We start from the raw sequence: 16,313 nt of genomic DNA on the forward strand, positions 1-16,313 counted from the left end.
ATTGTTAGTGTAGTGTTCGAAAATACTGTTTTAAATACGTGGGTACATTTGAGATATATCATTTAGATATGTAGGTACATCTTGGTTTAAGGGTCCCCTATGGGATGCACATATGCATTACAGTGGTAACATGGAAGGGATATTAATGATTTACTTGTCTACATCAATATCTATGCTAACATCCTTTAATGTTCTAAGTTGTGGTGTGCAGCTATAAAGCTTCTGTCCTCCCTAAGGATCATGCACTATCTATTGTGGGGTGATAGAAGAGGGCTAATAGAATGGTATACATTATTTTACGATGAAGGGATACTTCCCAAGACCCCTCCAAGTGGTATGCATATTTACCAGTTTATTTTAGGCCCCTCATAAGATGTGTTTTGTTTTTTTGTGATTATTCAGTTCTCCTCCCAGGAGAAGTTTGCCGTGGTGGTGGCCCCAAGGTTCCCAACCCTGATCTCTGATCACCTTGCAGAGACAGACCTGTCACATCTCTACTTTCCTCTATGGGGAGATCAGATTAAAATGGACTGCCTGTCTGTTTTCATCCGATCTGATCTGCCAGACGGATGGAAAAAAGGGTCTCCATCCTTCTGGATTTAGCGGAGTGGATCGGATGTCAGCGGAAATGTCTGTCGCATCCTAGATGCATGGAGCGTCTGTTCTGGTTCACCTAAAAGAAACTGACTTGACTGAATGGTCTGCATGTATGAAAAAGCCCTTAGAGTAGGGTGGAAAACAGTTTTTTTTTTTTTTTTTTATGTCCCTGCAATGTGGATTTGTAAATAGGCCATGTGTGGGATATTGTACTTTTAATAATTCGTGAATGAATTAGCAACATTTTTATAGTGGTGTATATTATTATATGTATATTGTTAGGCATGTATAAAGTCCCATTAATGTGTATTTTTTTTCTACCTCAATAGCAGGCCAATACATTACATATACATGTAAAAATCTAGTGTTTTTTTTTGTAGAAAACTACTTAGAACCCCCAAACATTATATATTTTTTCAAGCAGAGACCATAGAGAATAAAATGGCAATGTCATTGAAATATTTTATTTTAACTGCGGTCTTTCAAACGCAATTTTTTGGGGAAAAAATAAAACAAGACAAAAAAATTTAAATAAGACACGGTCCGGACACCAAAATAATCATGCATACAGAGGTCGCCAGTGGTAATAACCACATGAAAAAGTTGAACCACAAAACTCAACAAAGAAAAAAATATCCTATTAGGCGGACTGTTTTTGCATGGCCCCCAGGGGATATTAGAGCACAAGGAATATAAAGTATTGGTGAGTCTGCTAAAGATGAAACCTAGCAAACACTGAGACTTGCGGTAAAGGATCTCATATGGAAGTTCAGAGCATACATGTCCATATCTTCCAATTCTGCAAAACCATATGGCTGAAAAGCAAATGGACCTGTATTTAAGAATGGCAGCTATGGCATGAAAAAATCCTACAGGATAAGATTGTGCATTGCCATAGGTAGTCACAACCAAAGTGGATGAACTCAAGAGACTGCTGGTATAGTCCATGCTTTATGTGAGCTTATGATGTGCCGTGCGCCTCCCACTGTGTATTTGGGACAGGCTACTTGCTCTTAGAAAGCATGTGATGGCAAGTCTCAACATAAAATGTATACATATACAGTAGGTGCTGCCGATATTGTGTCAATCTCGCTGCTGTTAGCGGCGAGATTGACACCTGCAAGCCCCATCGTGGGAGCCAGCACTGAGCTCTGTCGCTCGCTCACCGCCCCCAATGGATTCCTATGGATGCACGGCATCTCATGGGGGTGGTGAGTGCGAGAAGTACAGCCACGCAGCGGTGATTTCCAATACGATCCCATTGCGCTCTAAACACAATATCGGCAGCAGGTAGTGTATACAGTTCATCCAAAATAAATTTCCATTTGAATAGCTGCAATGATGAAGAATGCTGTGCATGTATTCAGGTGGTAATCAGGTGTTGATGTGGTGTACGTGGGACATACCGCAATGATTACAAGCGGATTCGTGGATGCTTCCAGCCATCAGGGGGATCATATGGATGGCATCACGTAACCTTGATGATGTCAAAAGGTTTTGCAGCAGCAAAGTGGCATGGCTTCATCTTGGGAAGATGAAGTTATGCCACTTTGCCGTTGCGAAATGCATCACGGTCATCAGGGATTCCCCTGATGAAGTTACGTGTCCATGATGCCACATGTAGGGACGGAAAGGCACCTATTATTGACGCTGGCAGACGAGATCGTCGTTCGTGGAGTTCTGTGCATTATCCTATGATTGTATGTGAGTACCCTCATTGTTGTTATCAATAAAAGCTATGTTTATTTAAAATACTACACAATCCGAACCCCCTCTTTTTTGATATCTCCCTTGCATCCACTGAGAGACAAAGACATTTCTAGATCTACAGTGGCCCAGCACAATGGTAGAAGGAAGAAGTGAATCTTACAGATTTGTATACGCATTTGTATACAAATGCGGTTACCTCATTACCGTAATATAAGAGGCCATTGCTACCTGGTGTTTGCACTTTGATGTTCTTTGCACACAGAAGAAAGTACAGTATTGCCGTTTTGCACTGTTCATCTAGTGTTTCAACATAATTTATTTTGCATTTTGAAATCAGTCACTTTACAACCCATTGCTGATATTGTTTACACTATTGATCTATTTTTATTTGTTTATTCATTTGCATGTGCACCGATACCTTTATTTATTTTTACCCTATAGAATTATTGTTGTGTTTTCATTATCTATTTTGCACTTTGTTACCAGTCACTTTACCACACACTGTGGTTATTATTTACATTGTTTATTTATTTGTACTGCTACCTTTAGCAGTTTTTTTTCTCTGATTACTTGGTTCTCTTTTAAACAGCACAACCCCAACCCCCATTTGTTTTAATATTCTTACGGGTATGGTTTGACCCTTTTTTTGTACTTGCAGCAGTTCGTTATATACCTTTCATTTCCAACATAGTAGCGCAGAAATATATATATATATACACTATTACCAGACTCTAGCATTGCCTTTGGCCCCCCCGGTAGCCACTTTTTTCCTCTGGGACCTCCCAACTTCTCTTTTTGTTCAATATGTTTGTTTACGGCAGCAACACCCTCCTTGGGTGAATGACACATGGTCTATGTCAACTATTTATATGATAAAGGTGTTATTAGTGGACACGTCACCTTTTTGTGTTTTAGTCTAATCTAAATTCTATCCTTCAAAATTGGGGGTTTGGTACCTATTTCCTAAGGTGGATTGCCGCCCTATATCACCATCCTAAAGCTTATTTATCCTACTCGGGTTATTGCTCTAAAGCCTGTGCCATTGAGAGAGGAACCTGACAGGGTTGCCCCCTATCTCCTATATTCTTTGCACTTGCAACTAAACCCCTAGCCCAACTTATTCGTTCTAACCAGAATATTAAAGGTCTAGAGCTTGGAGGCTATCACCATAAAATGTGCATATTCGTGGATGAAGTTTTGATATTTCTCACATCCCCTTTATTATCATCGCCAACAACGATGGATATCCTTTCTAAATTTGGACAAATATTGGGCCTAACCATAAATGCACAAAAATCCAAAGCCTTAAACTTATCAATCCCATCTGCTCTTCAAACTCAACTACATGATTCCCTCCCAATCACCTGGTCCACGACACATGCCTCATACTTAGGTATTAAGCTTACAGCAAACCCAAAGGATCTCTATGCAATATATTATCCTCCTTTAATAACTCAAATTTCTAAACTCCATACAACCTGGTCATCCTTGCCATTGGCTTGGATGGGTAGGATAACAATAATCAAAATGTCTATCCTTCCTAAAATTCTCTACCCGTTTAGAGTACTCCCAGTAATGATTCCTTGACATTTTTTATGCATGTTACAACGTAAAGCCATACAATTAATTTGGAACAAGCTCAGACCATGTCTACCTAAACCAACCCTATATACCCCCCGAATCCACAGAGGACTTGGGGTACCAAACTTCAACAAATATTACTACGCAGCTCAATTGGCACAACTCCTCAAATACCATGCTACGAAGGAAACGACTATGGGTAGCTATAGAGTCAGTTGACCCCCTCTCTACTGCAAATATCTTACAGCTCACCCCTGCCCAACGCCAGACCATCACCAACCCCATTACTAAATATTGCCTATTTGGAACAAATTAAAAACCCGCTTCGGTCTTCAATCCAAGCATAACCCTCTCCTCTCCTTCCTACACAATCCTTCCTTCTACCCAGCCTGGTCCTCTCCAATCTCCTTCTCCGCCTGGTCTAATGCTGGATTTATTTATTTATGCCCACCATTTCTTTTAATCTCATATTACTATTCCCTTCCCTACCTTACATGAATCACATGATCTCCCTTCTTCAGAAACCTTCTGTTATTAACAAATTACATTTTTTTTTAAGTTATTACACACCCCCTAACACGACAACCCCTGACTTCACAGTCTTTGAACGCAGCTATACATCGGACCCACACAGACGAGGTCTTATTTCAGATTTATATGCACAGCTACTCTCACACACCACCTCTTCTCCCCCCATATTACACAAACAAATGAGAGACTGACCTCCACCTCCAACCAAAAGATCAGAATTGGGCCCAGATCTGGCAGGTAACCAAATTGGCCACTCCAAATATAGTGGCTCTTGAAACCAACTATAAAGTTCTTACCAGATGGCATGTAGTCCCTGCCAGGATAGCTGAATTTTGGCCTCAATATTCCTCTCATTGCTTCCGTGGTTGTACTACCCCGGGCACACATGTCCACATTTGGTGGGAATTCCCCATTGTCAGTTGCTTTTGGATGGAGGTTTTTCAAATCCTCTCTACTTTATTTTCTACCCCCTTACATTCTGACCCAGCTGTAGCACTCTTAAATATCAAACCACATTCCAGTACCCACTGTCAATTTAAACTTCTGCTCTTTGTAACCACAGCAGCAAAGAAAACCATAGTGAAAGCATGAAAATCTACTTCATTCTGCATACTATCTGTTAAACACAGAGTAACACAAGCAATGATACATGCAATAACAGAAGCTATTCTTTTTGATAACATACCCAAATTTGAATCAATATGAAAACCTTGGGTCGACCATTACCTACCCCCAGGCTTTCATGATTCACTGGTACTACCTTGAATCCAAGTAATATTACCCTCCCTGTTAAACTTACCGTATGAGTGGATATCTTGACTCTTATACCTTACTGGAGACTCCTTTCTCCCTTCTCCCACCTTACACTTAACTTCCCCCTTCCCTCTCTTTTTTGTCTGCTATATTATTTGATTTCAGATGGGAACATTGAGGACGGATAACATTATTGGTCCTCTCACTGAGATAAGCCAGGCCATAGTGTTGGAACCTGTCCCTGATTAGATCTGACGACCTTCCATTCTATCCCCAACTAATTATGCCTAAATACACACTGGCATCTTTGCCTTCCTAATTTATTTGTTTTGCATACATTTACAATATGTTTATTTTATAGTTTATTTAATAGTTTATTTTCCTTGCTCATTGTTAACACCTTTGGGACCACAGTTCACAAAGTTCCCAACTGATATTCTATTACTTCACAATATTATATTAGCTGATTCAGTTTGTTAACTTGCCTCTGCTTGATAAATTTTAATTATCTGTACTTATTTTAATGATTTTACTGCTTTTGTTACAATGTACACTTTTTTTGTACCTTGTAATAATTTGGAAAAGAGATCTAATGGTCTCTATGAATCAATGGGTTTTGGTGGGTGTTTATAATGTTATGGCTAGTAGGTGTACTTCTGATTGCTGAACTCCGTATGCTATGGGTTTACTTTGCACACTCCTGAATCCTGCACTCCCAGCATACAGAGTGGTCAAAATAATGCACACAACTTATCACTGCCCACTTTCACATTTCACTTCTGCACCCACTGTCTACAGCTCACTCACCGTTTTTTCCTTTGTATCCCCCTCTATCCACAGCTCTCACATTTCCCCCCTCCCCTTATACACAACTCTTATCTCTGCAATCCCCCTTTATCCATGGCTCTATCCTTTGCAGCCCCCTCTAACCTCTGCCCACACCTGTGCACCCTGCCTTCTCCATCCTCAGCTCCCATGTCTGCAACTTCCCTTTTTATCACCAGATCTATCCTCTACAGCTCTCACCTGTGCACTCAACTCCCCTCCACAACTTTCACTTCTGCACCCCCTCTATCCACAGCTCTTGCCTGTTTACCAAATCTCTCTCCACAACTTTCACCTTTGCACCCAGACCCCCTTCATATCTCTTATGGGTGCACTGAGCCCCCCTCAACAGTTCTCACCAGTGCACCCAGTCCCTCCCTCCACAGCTCTCAACTGTTCAACCAACCCCCCTCTGCATCTTACACTTGTGTGTCCAGCAGCTGTTCATCTACACATGTCACCTCTGCACCACATCCCAAATCTCCCTACCATCTTCCACAGTAATCTCTTTACACAGTGCAGTGTTAATAGTGTGATGGGAGGCACTTTGGGTGGGGGGCCATGGAACCCATCCCTTGGAGAGGTTGGGAAATCCTTGTTTCAGCTCCCTGTGTGCCTCCTATATCTAAGTCACCCTGTGTCTATTAGGGGCACAGGGTGACTGAGAACCCCAGTCTGATCTGTACTAATCGGACTCACTTTACAACCACATTAGAATATTGTCTATCTATATTGTATATTGTCTCATACTGTTGTGGACTCTTTGCTGACAACAGGGCAGAGCTCTGCTAGCCGCTGCCCAGCACCAGTAACAACATCTATATTCTACTGACAAGAGATAGTGAACCTCTATCCCCAGACACCAGTTCCAGAGACCGGGGATATAATAGACTTTTATGCTGAGGAAGAACAACCTGGTGAGATTCCGGCAGAAGGGCTGGCATCAGGGCCAAACATCACTGAGCTCTGCCCAGCACCAACAGCAGCTTCAGCTTTCCTGAGAAAAGGGGCAGTCAGCATTTCTCCCACACCAGTGACACAGGGACACTAATTTTGAAGTTAACCCGTCTGGGGTCTCCTCCTGTGTTAGTCTGCTCCCAAAAGGGGAGAGATGTAATGGCACTTTGGGCGGGGGGCATGGAACCAGAGTCCCTTGGAGAGGTTGGCAAACCTTGTTTCTGCTCCTCATGCACTGCCTATGTCTAAGTTACCCTGTGTCTATTAGGGGCACCCCAGTCTGATCTGTACTAATCAGACTATATATTTTGTATATTGTCTCATACTGTTGTGAACACTTTGCTGGGTCATTTGGGGTGTGGCTGTATTCCCTTGTTCTATTGTGTCTGTCTGCCTTGGGAGAAAGGTATTATGGGATGTGTATGTGTGTTTGCTGTGAGAAGGGAGGAGGAATTCCTCCAACAGCTCTCCCTGGTGATTAGACAGTCTACCCCGCCCTGGAATGAAAAGGGAGGAGGGTTGTCCCAAGTGTTACCTCTGTGTACCTGAGTTTCAATAAACAGTTCATGTTCAGCATCCAAACCGGGTACTGCCTAGTTCTTGGTTGCAAGCGGTTGGAATACCTGATATCTGTATACAGACAGAAGGTATATAATGAAAGCACTCAAGCGGAATGTGGGACATTCGTTAAATAGCACACTGCCTCAATGTATTTACTTGCTACTGGACAGCAACACCAGCAAGATTTGTAGCCCAGAGCTGAGGAAGAGTTTTGGAGCCTCTGTACTACCTCTGTATTACATGTCTGACAAGCCCCACAATGGACCAGGAGGTTGGGAACAGAAGCCTGCAACTGCAGAACAAAAATTAAATCTGTCATGATGTTGGAACCTGGGGCCCTCATCAACAGATGTGGCACATGTGGCCTGTGTGCATCATACTAGCTATACTCCTGACAAGAACAAGAGAACAAATTAATTCATATGAGCTTCAATAACTTATACTATACATATACTGTATGGTAGCCTAGAATTGTTTTATTTTTTTAATGACAGTAAGAGTGTCTTACCTTACTGTTATATTAAAGACTTTCTGAGGGTCTCCATTCTGTATTAAATATGTAATAGGATCTCCTTCTCTGTCTGTAGCCTTTAAAGAAAGTACAAACATGCAAATTAAGTGTAAAATAAACATAATTCCTAATTTGATCCAAGTAAAGCATATGATTAGTTACATATTTATAAAAAGTACTTGATGAATTAAAATCTGTTCTTTTCTCTTCATACTTTAGACCACAGGTGTCTAACTGGCGGCCCTCCAGCTGTTGCGGAACTACAAGTCTCATGAGGCATTGCAAGGCTGACAATTACAAGCATGACTACCACAGGCAGAAGAATGATGAGACTTGTAGTTCCGCAACAGTTGGAGGGGTGCCAGTTTGACACCCCTGCTTTAGACCCTGAGGGCAGTTGATACGTAGGAAAAAAAGTCAGTGTGCTGTGCTTAGCCCTGTCTGTTGGCCAGAATGAATTGCATTGCATTGCACCAGTGCATGTACCTTGAATTGCCACTATACAATAAAGTGAATGGATACTTAATCTGTATTTCATAAATTAGGGAAATCTAGGCTTAATCTGGATTCAGGTGCAGATGACAAAATATATAAAAAAAAATCACTCTGTTCTTATAGCAATAACTAGTGTTATTTCAAACAGAATGCCAGAAAACCGTTTTTACACCTAAACTGTACCCTATCAAAATCCCCCTTCAGCTTTAGAAATACAACAGGTCACCGGTGATAAACACATAAGTAGAGTCAGCATATTTTTGGTTCACTTGAATATTTGGCTACTAATCAGTCTAAATTATGGATAGTTCAGGCAATTTAACCACTTGCTTACTGGGCACTTAAACCCCCCTCAGTCCCAGACCAATTTTCAGCTTTCAGCGCTGATGAACTTTGAATGACAATTGCGCGGGCATACAACACTGTACCCAAATGAAATTTTTATCATTTTTTTCCCACAAATAGAGCTTTCTTTTGGTGGTATTTAGTTACAGCTCGGAGTTTTATTTTTTGCTAAACAAACAAAAAAAGATGCAAAAAAAAAATCATGTTTTAATAGTTTGTTATAAAATTTTGCAAACGGGTCATTTTTCTCCTTCATTGAAGTGTGCTGATTAGGCGGCACTGATAGGCTGCATTGGTGGGCACTGAGGGGCTGCATTGGTGGGCACTGATAGGCTGCATTGGTGGGCACTGATAGGCTTAGTTAACCACTTCAATACAGGGCACTTTCACCCCCTTCCTTCCCAGCCCAATTTTCAGCTTTCAGCGCTCTAGCGCTTTCAGTGACAATTGCGCGGTCATGCTACACTGTACCCAAATGAAATTGTTATCATTTTGTTCGCACAAATAGAGCTTTATTTTGGTGTTATTTATTCACGACTCCGTTTTTTTTTTTTTGCGATATAAGCGCAAAAAAAGCGGAAATTTGGGAAAAAAACAATATTTTCTTTTTTCTATTTGAAAAGAAATCCAATAAAATCAAATTTTGTCATAAATTTAAGCCAAAATGTATTCTGCTACATGTTTTTGGTAAAAAAAAATCCGTTAAGTGTATAATAATTGGTTTGTGTGATCACGGACATATGTACGCAAATGATCATGTACATATGTGTGCAGGTGATCACGTACATATGTGTGCAGATAATCATTGGGACATGTGATTTTAGTGGGACATATGTGGGGGACATGTTTTTATTATTAGGGACATGTGTTTTTATTATTTGGGGACATGTATGTTTTGGGGACATGTGTGTTTTGAGGACATATGTGGGGACTGTGTTTTCACTGTGTGGTGTGTTGTGTGTTTACACTACACTGATGATCAGTGAGTAAAAAGCTGTGAAAAGCAGCCCATACTCACTGATCATCAGCCGGCTGCAGCGTTCTGCTCTCCTCTTCTCAGCGGTGACTTCCGTGTGAGGAGAGGAGAGCCGATTGCCTAGCAACCGGCTGTTTGTTTACATCACATGACGGCCGTGATTGGACACGGCCGTCATGTGATCAGGAGGGCCAATCACAGAGCCCTCCTGCCGATCTGAGATGTGCCGTGTCCGGGTGACACGAGCACATCGGGATCGCGCCGCTGCGCGGGCACGCGCGCGCGCGATCCCGCTGCTCCTGAATGATGTTTCTGAACGTCCTATCAGGAGCAGGCGGCTCCCACCCGGCCGTATATATACATTGGCCGGGTGGGAAGTGGTTAAGGCGGCACTAATAGGCACAGATAAGGCGGCACCGATGGGCACAGATAAGGCGGCACTGATGGGCAAAGATGGGCACAGATAAGATGGCACGGATGGGTGGCACGGATAAGTGGCACGGATGGGTGGCACGGATGGGCACCGATAGGTACCACTGATAGATGGGACTGATGGGCACTGATGGGCGGCACTGATAGGTTGCTCTGATAGGTGGCACTGCTGGGCACTGATGGGCGGCACTGCTGGGCACTAATGGGCGGCACTGCTGGGCACTGATGGGCGGCACTGGGGTGCAGCACCTTTGAGGCAGATTGTGGGCACTGTGGGTGGCACTGCTGGGTGGCACTGTGGGTGGCACTGTGGGCACTTCTGGGTGGCACTGTGGGCACTGCTGGGTGGCACTATGGGCACTGCTGGGTGGCACTGACGGGGGGCACTTACTTTTATTCAGGATGGCACTGCAGGGGGCAGGTGGGCACTGGCAGGGGGCAGGTGGTCGCTTGCATTGCTGGCCGTGATCGGGACTGATGTCCCGATCACGGCCGCCGGTGATTGGCTTTTTTTACTAGCCGATTGCCGGCTCCGTTATATCACATGATCAGCTGTCATTGGCTGACAGCTGATCACGTGATAAGGGGTCGGGATCGACCCCTTGCACGGATCGGTGATCAGGCGAGTCTCATGGACTCGCTGATCACAGAGCGCGCCGCGCGCGCCCCTCATGGGGCGCGCAGGCCGCTCGTACACGGGACTACGTCTATTGACATCGTCCCGGAAAAGGAGATCCGCGCTGTAGCCGTCATTTGGCTATAGCGTGGATCTCAAGTGGTTAATAATGGCGGTAATCATGGTTTATAAAATGGTATCAGCATTTATATATTTTGGCAAACAAAAAATGCAATTGAACTTATTCATCTGACTTGACAGTTTCATTAGTTTTAAATCAACATTTCTAGGTCAAAGGGAAGTCCAAAAAGTGAGGCACATCTGGACTGAGTTTATCATGTGTCTTTCAACATTATTTTTTTTCATTCTTCTTTAGGAGCAACAGCTAGAAAATAATACAAAGCATAATATTTTGTATAAAAATAAGAATGACATACAAACAAGAACATTAATATTTTTCTGTATTACTAGCAAAATGTATCAAATATTTTGATTTCCTGTTTATTGTACTTTCATCATTTTTGTAGCGAAAAATGTTATTGCCTTTAAAATGAGCACCTTTTCTTTAAATTCTTCCAACTTCAAAATAAATGTGACAGAAACAGCATGCATTCTGCCATAATTAGCTTGTTCTAACAAATAAAAAGAACTGTAAAAGTTGCTAGGCTCATATGAGCTGCTGTCAAAGTAAGTGCAATTTGTACTAAAGGCTATTTCCATCAAAGATTTTGGATGGATTATAAAAAGTTTATAAAATTTTAAGAATTATCAGTGTATAAAAATATACAGTTAAACAGCAGGTGGTCCTTAGGGATCATAACTGCCCTGGAGAGAAGAGCTGAAACCAGGGCATCATGATACTGAGAATATGTATACATTTTATATTTATTAGTGAATTTCATCCATATATATTTTTTATATATATATATATATCAATTATGGAGAACTTCATAAGTATTTACATGGTAGCCTGTCATGCAATATTTCTGCTCCACTGACCAGAGGTAATTTCAAAAACAAAACAAACCACCACTCCTATCCATGTTGACTTTGCATAATGCTTAAGATGGGTTTTATTATGGCCAAGAACATTGTTTATTTGAAAAGAAGGAAAAAAATTGGTCGGCTGCACAACTAAAATCTCCTTTATGGAAACACGTGGGTAAAACCACAAATCCACAGATAAAACAGAGGACATAGTAGAAACACAGCTAATGTGTTTCACGTTTACTCACATCTGATTGAACAACATACAGTGCCTTGAAAAAAATATTCATACCCCTTGACATTTTCCACATTTTGTCATGTTAAAACCAAAAATGGAGGCCCAGTGGTTCGCTAGGGTAAACAACATTGAACGAATGGAAGACCTGACTGCCACAATAAGGGATAAAACTGAGGAACATGGGCACAGGTGGTTCTACTGGACCCAGTTTCGCTTTTCGGAAGAATACCTCCGCGAGACATAGTAAGCTCATGGTGATCACCAGAGGTCACTGTTCCAAACCTTGGCCAGCCGATGAGCTGGTGAGCCGGGGGGGGGTCTTTTGCTTCCTGGGAGGGGGCCCCACCCTATCCACTTTACCCACAACCCCCCCTTACCTCTTCTCTTCCTTTTCTGCCATTCCCTTCCCCAACCCTCTCTTTTCCCTTCTCCCTCCTTTTAGTTCCACTATCTGCCCTCTTAACTCTAAAAACTGGTATGTTCCGACCCCATTTGACTACTACATAATAATCTTCCCCTATCTATGGATACCTAAACTCTTCAAGGGTAGCAGGGCTAGTATCAATAATATTTTAAGTGGTGGGGGATCCCAACGAGGTGGAGCTTTAATCTTATCTTGACATGACCACAAAGTTGTACACGTGCTATTCTCCTCGGACTTCTTACCACTGGCTCTGATACCCATGCAATATGCTCGTTTGTTTGTAACTATTTGTATCACACATTCTGTGAAGCTGCCTTTGCATTGTATGTCGCATACTACTAAATAAAAAATAAAAACAAAACAAAAAAAAATGGAAATGTATTTTATTGGGATTTTATGTGATAGACCAGCACAAAGTGGCACATATTTGTGAAGTGGAAGGAAAATGATAAATGGTTTACAACATTTTTTTGCAAATAAATATGTAAAATGTGTGGCGTGCATTACTATTCTGATACCCCTAACTAAAATCTAGTGGAACCAATTGCCTTCAGAAGTCACCTAATTAGTAAAGAGAATACACCTGTGTGTAATTTAATCTTAGTATAAATACAGCTTTTCTGTGAAGCCCTCCGAGGTTTGTTAGAGAACCTCAGTGAACAAACAGTATTATTAAGGCCAAGGAACACACCAGACAAGTCAGGGATAAAGTTGTGGAGAAGTTTAAAGTAGGGTTAGGTTATAAAAAAATATCCCAAGCTTTGAACATTTAATGGAGCACTGTTCAATCCGTCATCTGAAAATGGAAAGAGTATGGCACACCTGCAAACCTAGCAAGACATGGCCATCCAGCTAAACTGACAGGCCAGGCAAGGAGAGCATTCATCAGAGAAACAGCCAAGAGGCTCATATAAACTCTGGGGGAGCTGCAGAGATCCACAGCACAGGTGGGAGAATCTGTCCACAGGACAACTATTAGTCATGCACTCCACTCCATTAGATTGGCAAGAAGAAAGCCATAATAAGCCCAATTTGCAGTTTGTAAGAAGACATGTGGGGGCACAGAAAACATGTGGAAGAAGGTGCTCTGGTCATATGAGACCAAAAGTGAACGTTTTTAAAATCAAAATGCTATGTGTGGTGGAAAATGAACACTGTACATCAGCGTGAACACACCATCCTCCCCGTTAAACATGGTGGTGGCAGCATCATGTTGTGGGATGCTTTTCTTCAGCAGAGACAGGGAAACTGGTCAGAGTTCATGGAAAGATGGATGGAGCCAAATACAGGGCAATCTTAGAAGAAAGCCTGTTAGCGTCTACAAAAGACTTGAGGGCAGGGCAACAATCCTAAACATACAGCCAGAGCTGCAATGGAATGGTTTCGATCTAAGCATATTCATATGTTAGAATGGCCCAGTCAAAGTCCAGACCTAAATTCGAATGAGAATCTGTGGCAAGACTTGAAAATTGCTGTTCACAGATGCTCTCCATCCAATCTGACAGAGCTTGAACTATTTTGCAAAGAAGAATGTGCAAAAATGTCACTCTTTAGATGTGCAAAGCTGGTACAGACATCCCCAAAAAGACTTGTAGCTGTAATTACAGCGAAAAGGGGTTCTACAACGTATTGACTCAGGAAGGCTGAATAAAAATGCACGCCACACTTTTCACATATTTATTTGTAAAAAATTTTGAAAGCCATTTATCATTTTCCTTCCACTTCACAATTTTGTGCCACTTTGTGTTAGTCTATCACATAAAATCCCAATAAAATACATTTAAGTTTTTGGTTGTAACATGACAAAATATGGAAAATGTCAAGGGGTAAGAATACTTTTTCAAGGCACTGTATCACCTATATACTTTTTTATACAACCTAAAACCTCCCACTATCAGATACAACTCAGTAATGTGATAAGACATGCAGCCATCAATAATTAAGTGCATGATGCCTGCTACTAAAACAAACAAAAAAATAACAACAAAAATGTAAAAAACCAATGAATAAAACCATATCCTACATAACAGGTTTCAACACAAAGCCTTCTGGGTATACTAGATAACCCCATGGGGATAACACATGGTCACTTATATAATTCATTCATATAAATAGAAGATGTCCCACACATGACTTAGCCCCATTGGCTTCCTAGTACCCAGCTGGAAAATTCGGACCATTTACATAGAAATGTGTCTCCCCCTCTTTTGGGGGTGACAACTTTCTCCATTCCCTGGATGAGAACTCAGACGTATTGCCAGCATGATATTCATTAAAGTGTACAGCTACATTTGTTAAATGTTTCTTTTCAATGCCATATAAATGATCATACAAGCAGTATCCCCAGCTGTGTACTAGGAAACCGAAGGGGCTAAACCATGAATGGGACATCTTTAATAGTGATGGCCGAACGGTTCGCCCGGCGGTCGTTTCGCGGCGAATTTCCGACTTTCGCCGTCCGCGGGTTCGAACGCCTTTTTCCGTCGTTCGCCCCGGCGGACTTACGTGTTTAATGTATACAAGAACTTTAACCTTTCGTGACACGTTTATCATGTGTTACAGGACAACCAATTGAGACATGACAGCTCATGGACACTTGGACATTCCCCCTAACCTATAAATACACCCGATCCGGTGGCCATTTTACATTCTTTCTTCTGTCACTGTAGGGAAAGGATCCTGTGTGGAGTAGGGACAGAGAAAACGCTAGCTATTTGGTACACAAAAGTTCTTTTCAGGACTGGTATAGGTGTTAGGTCAGCAGCCTGAGTTTCTTTTGTCAGTTTAGATAAAGGGACAGAGCGCTGTATGCTGCTATTTTAGGGACAGCTCAGCCAGATTAGTCTTTCTTCATCATCATCATCATCATCATCATTAGCTGTTACTATCAGGTCCACAAAAGAGCTGTTCCAGCTAATCGTTCCAGCCTACTCTTTTTTGCCAATTTGTATAGGGACAGGCAGGAAGCAGTGTGTCAGGCAGTGAGGATAATTTTAAAGACTTGCTGTTACTATTAGTTCCACAAAGGTTCTTTTCAGGACTGGTATCAGTGGTACGGTAATAGGCTTGTACACGTATAATATTCTTTCTTCCAAATATAGAAAGAATATTATACTTGACTGCTGCCCTTCTGCTGCAGTCTGCTAATCATTCACAACTCACTTGTTCCACAAAGCTCTTTATCAGGACTGGTAACTTGGTCTGTCTAGGGTGCTACGGTACATAGGCTTGGGTGCGGTACAGTCTGCTGTTCTGTAAGGACCGCTATCGGTCCACAATACATAGGGTTGCCGTGCACTACTGCTGACCGCTGCCCTATACTGCAGCAGTCCTTCATTGGTATAGGGACTGACGTACAGTCTGCTAATCACTAACACACAACCTGCTTGGTCCACAAAAGTTCTTATAAGGACTGGTAACTTGGTATAGGGTGCTACGGTACATAGGCTTGAGTGCGGTACAGTCTGCTGTTCTGTAAGGACCGCTATCGGTCCACAATACATAGGGTTGCCGTGCACTACTGCTGACCGCTGCCCTATACTGCAGCAGTCCTTCATTGGTATAGGGACTGACGTACAGTCTGCTAATCACTAACACACAACCTGCTTGTTCCACAAAAGTTCTTATAAGGACTGGTAACTTGGTATAGGGTGCTACGGTACATAGGCTTGAGTGCGGTACAGTCTGCTGTTCTGTAAGGACCGCTATCGGTCCACAATAGATAGGGTTGACGTGCACCACTGCTGACCGCTGCCCTATACTGCAGCAGTCCTT

At 42.1% G+C, this 16,313-nt stretch overlaps 1 protein-coding gene across 1 annotated transcript in view; it reads right to left on the reverse strand.

Annotated features, from left to right (window-relative positions):
* PCDH15 (protocadherin related 15) overlaps positions 1-16,313 on the reverse strand; it is a 1,670,337-nt gene that overhangs the window by 619,125 nt on the left and 1,034,899 nt on the right. The window contains exon 18 of the mRNA XM_077454160.1: positions 8,024-8,103. Within this exon, the coding sequence (XP_077310286.1) occupies positions 8,024-8,103 (80 nt within the window). The remainder of the gene's footprint in view (positions 1-8,023; positions 8,104-16,313) is intronic.

Source organism: Lithobates pipiens, unplaced genomic scaffold, assembly GCF_037356315.1.
Source record: "Lithobates pipiens isolate NorthernLeopardFrog02 unplaced genomic scaffold, aLitPip1_a1.2 Scaffold_25, whole genome shotgun sequence".
Taxonomy (NCBI): domain Eukaryota; kingdom Metazoa; phylum Chordata; class Amphibia; order Anura; family Ranidae; genus Lithobates; species Lithobates pipiens.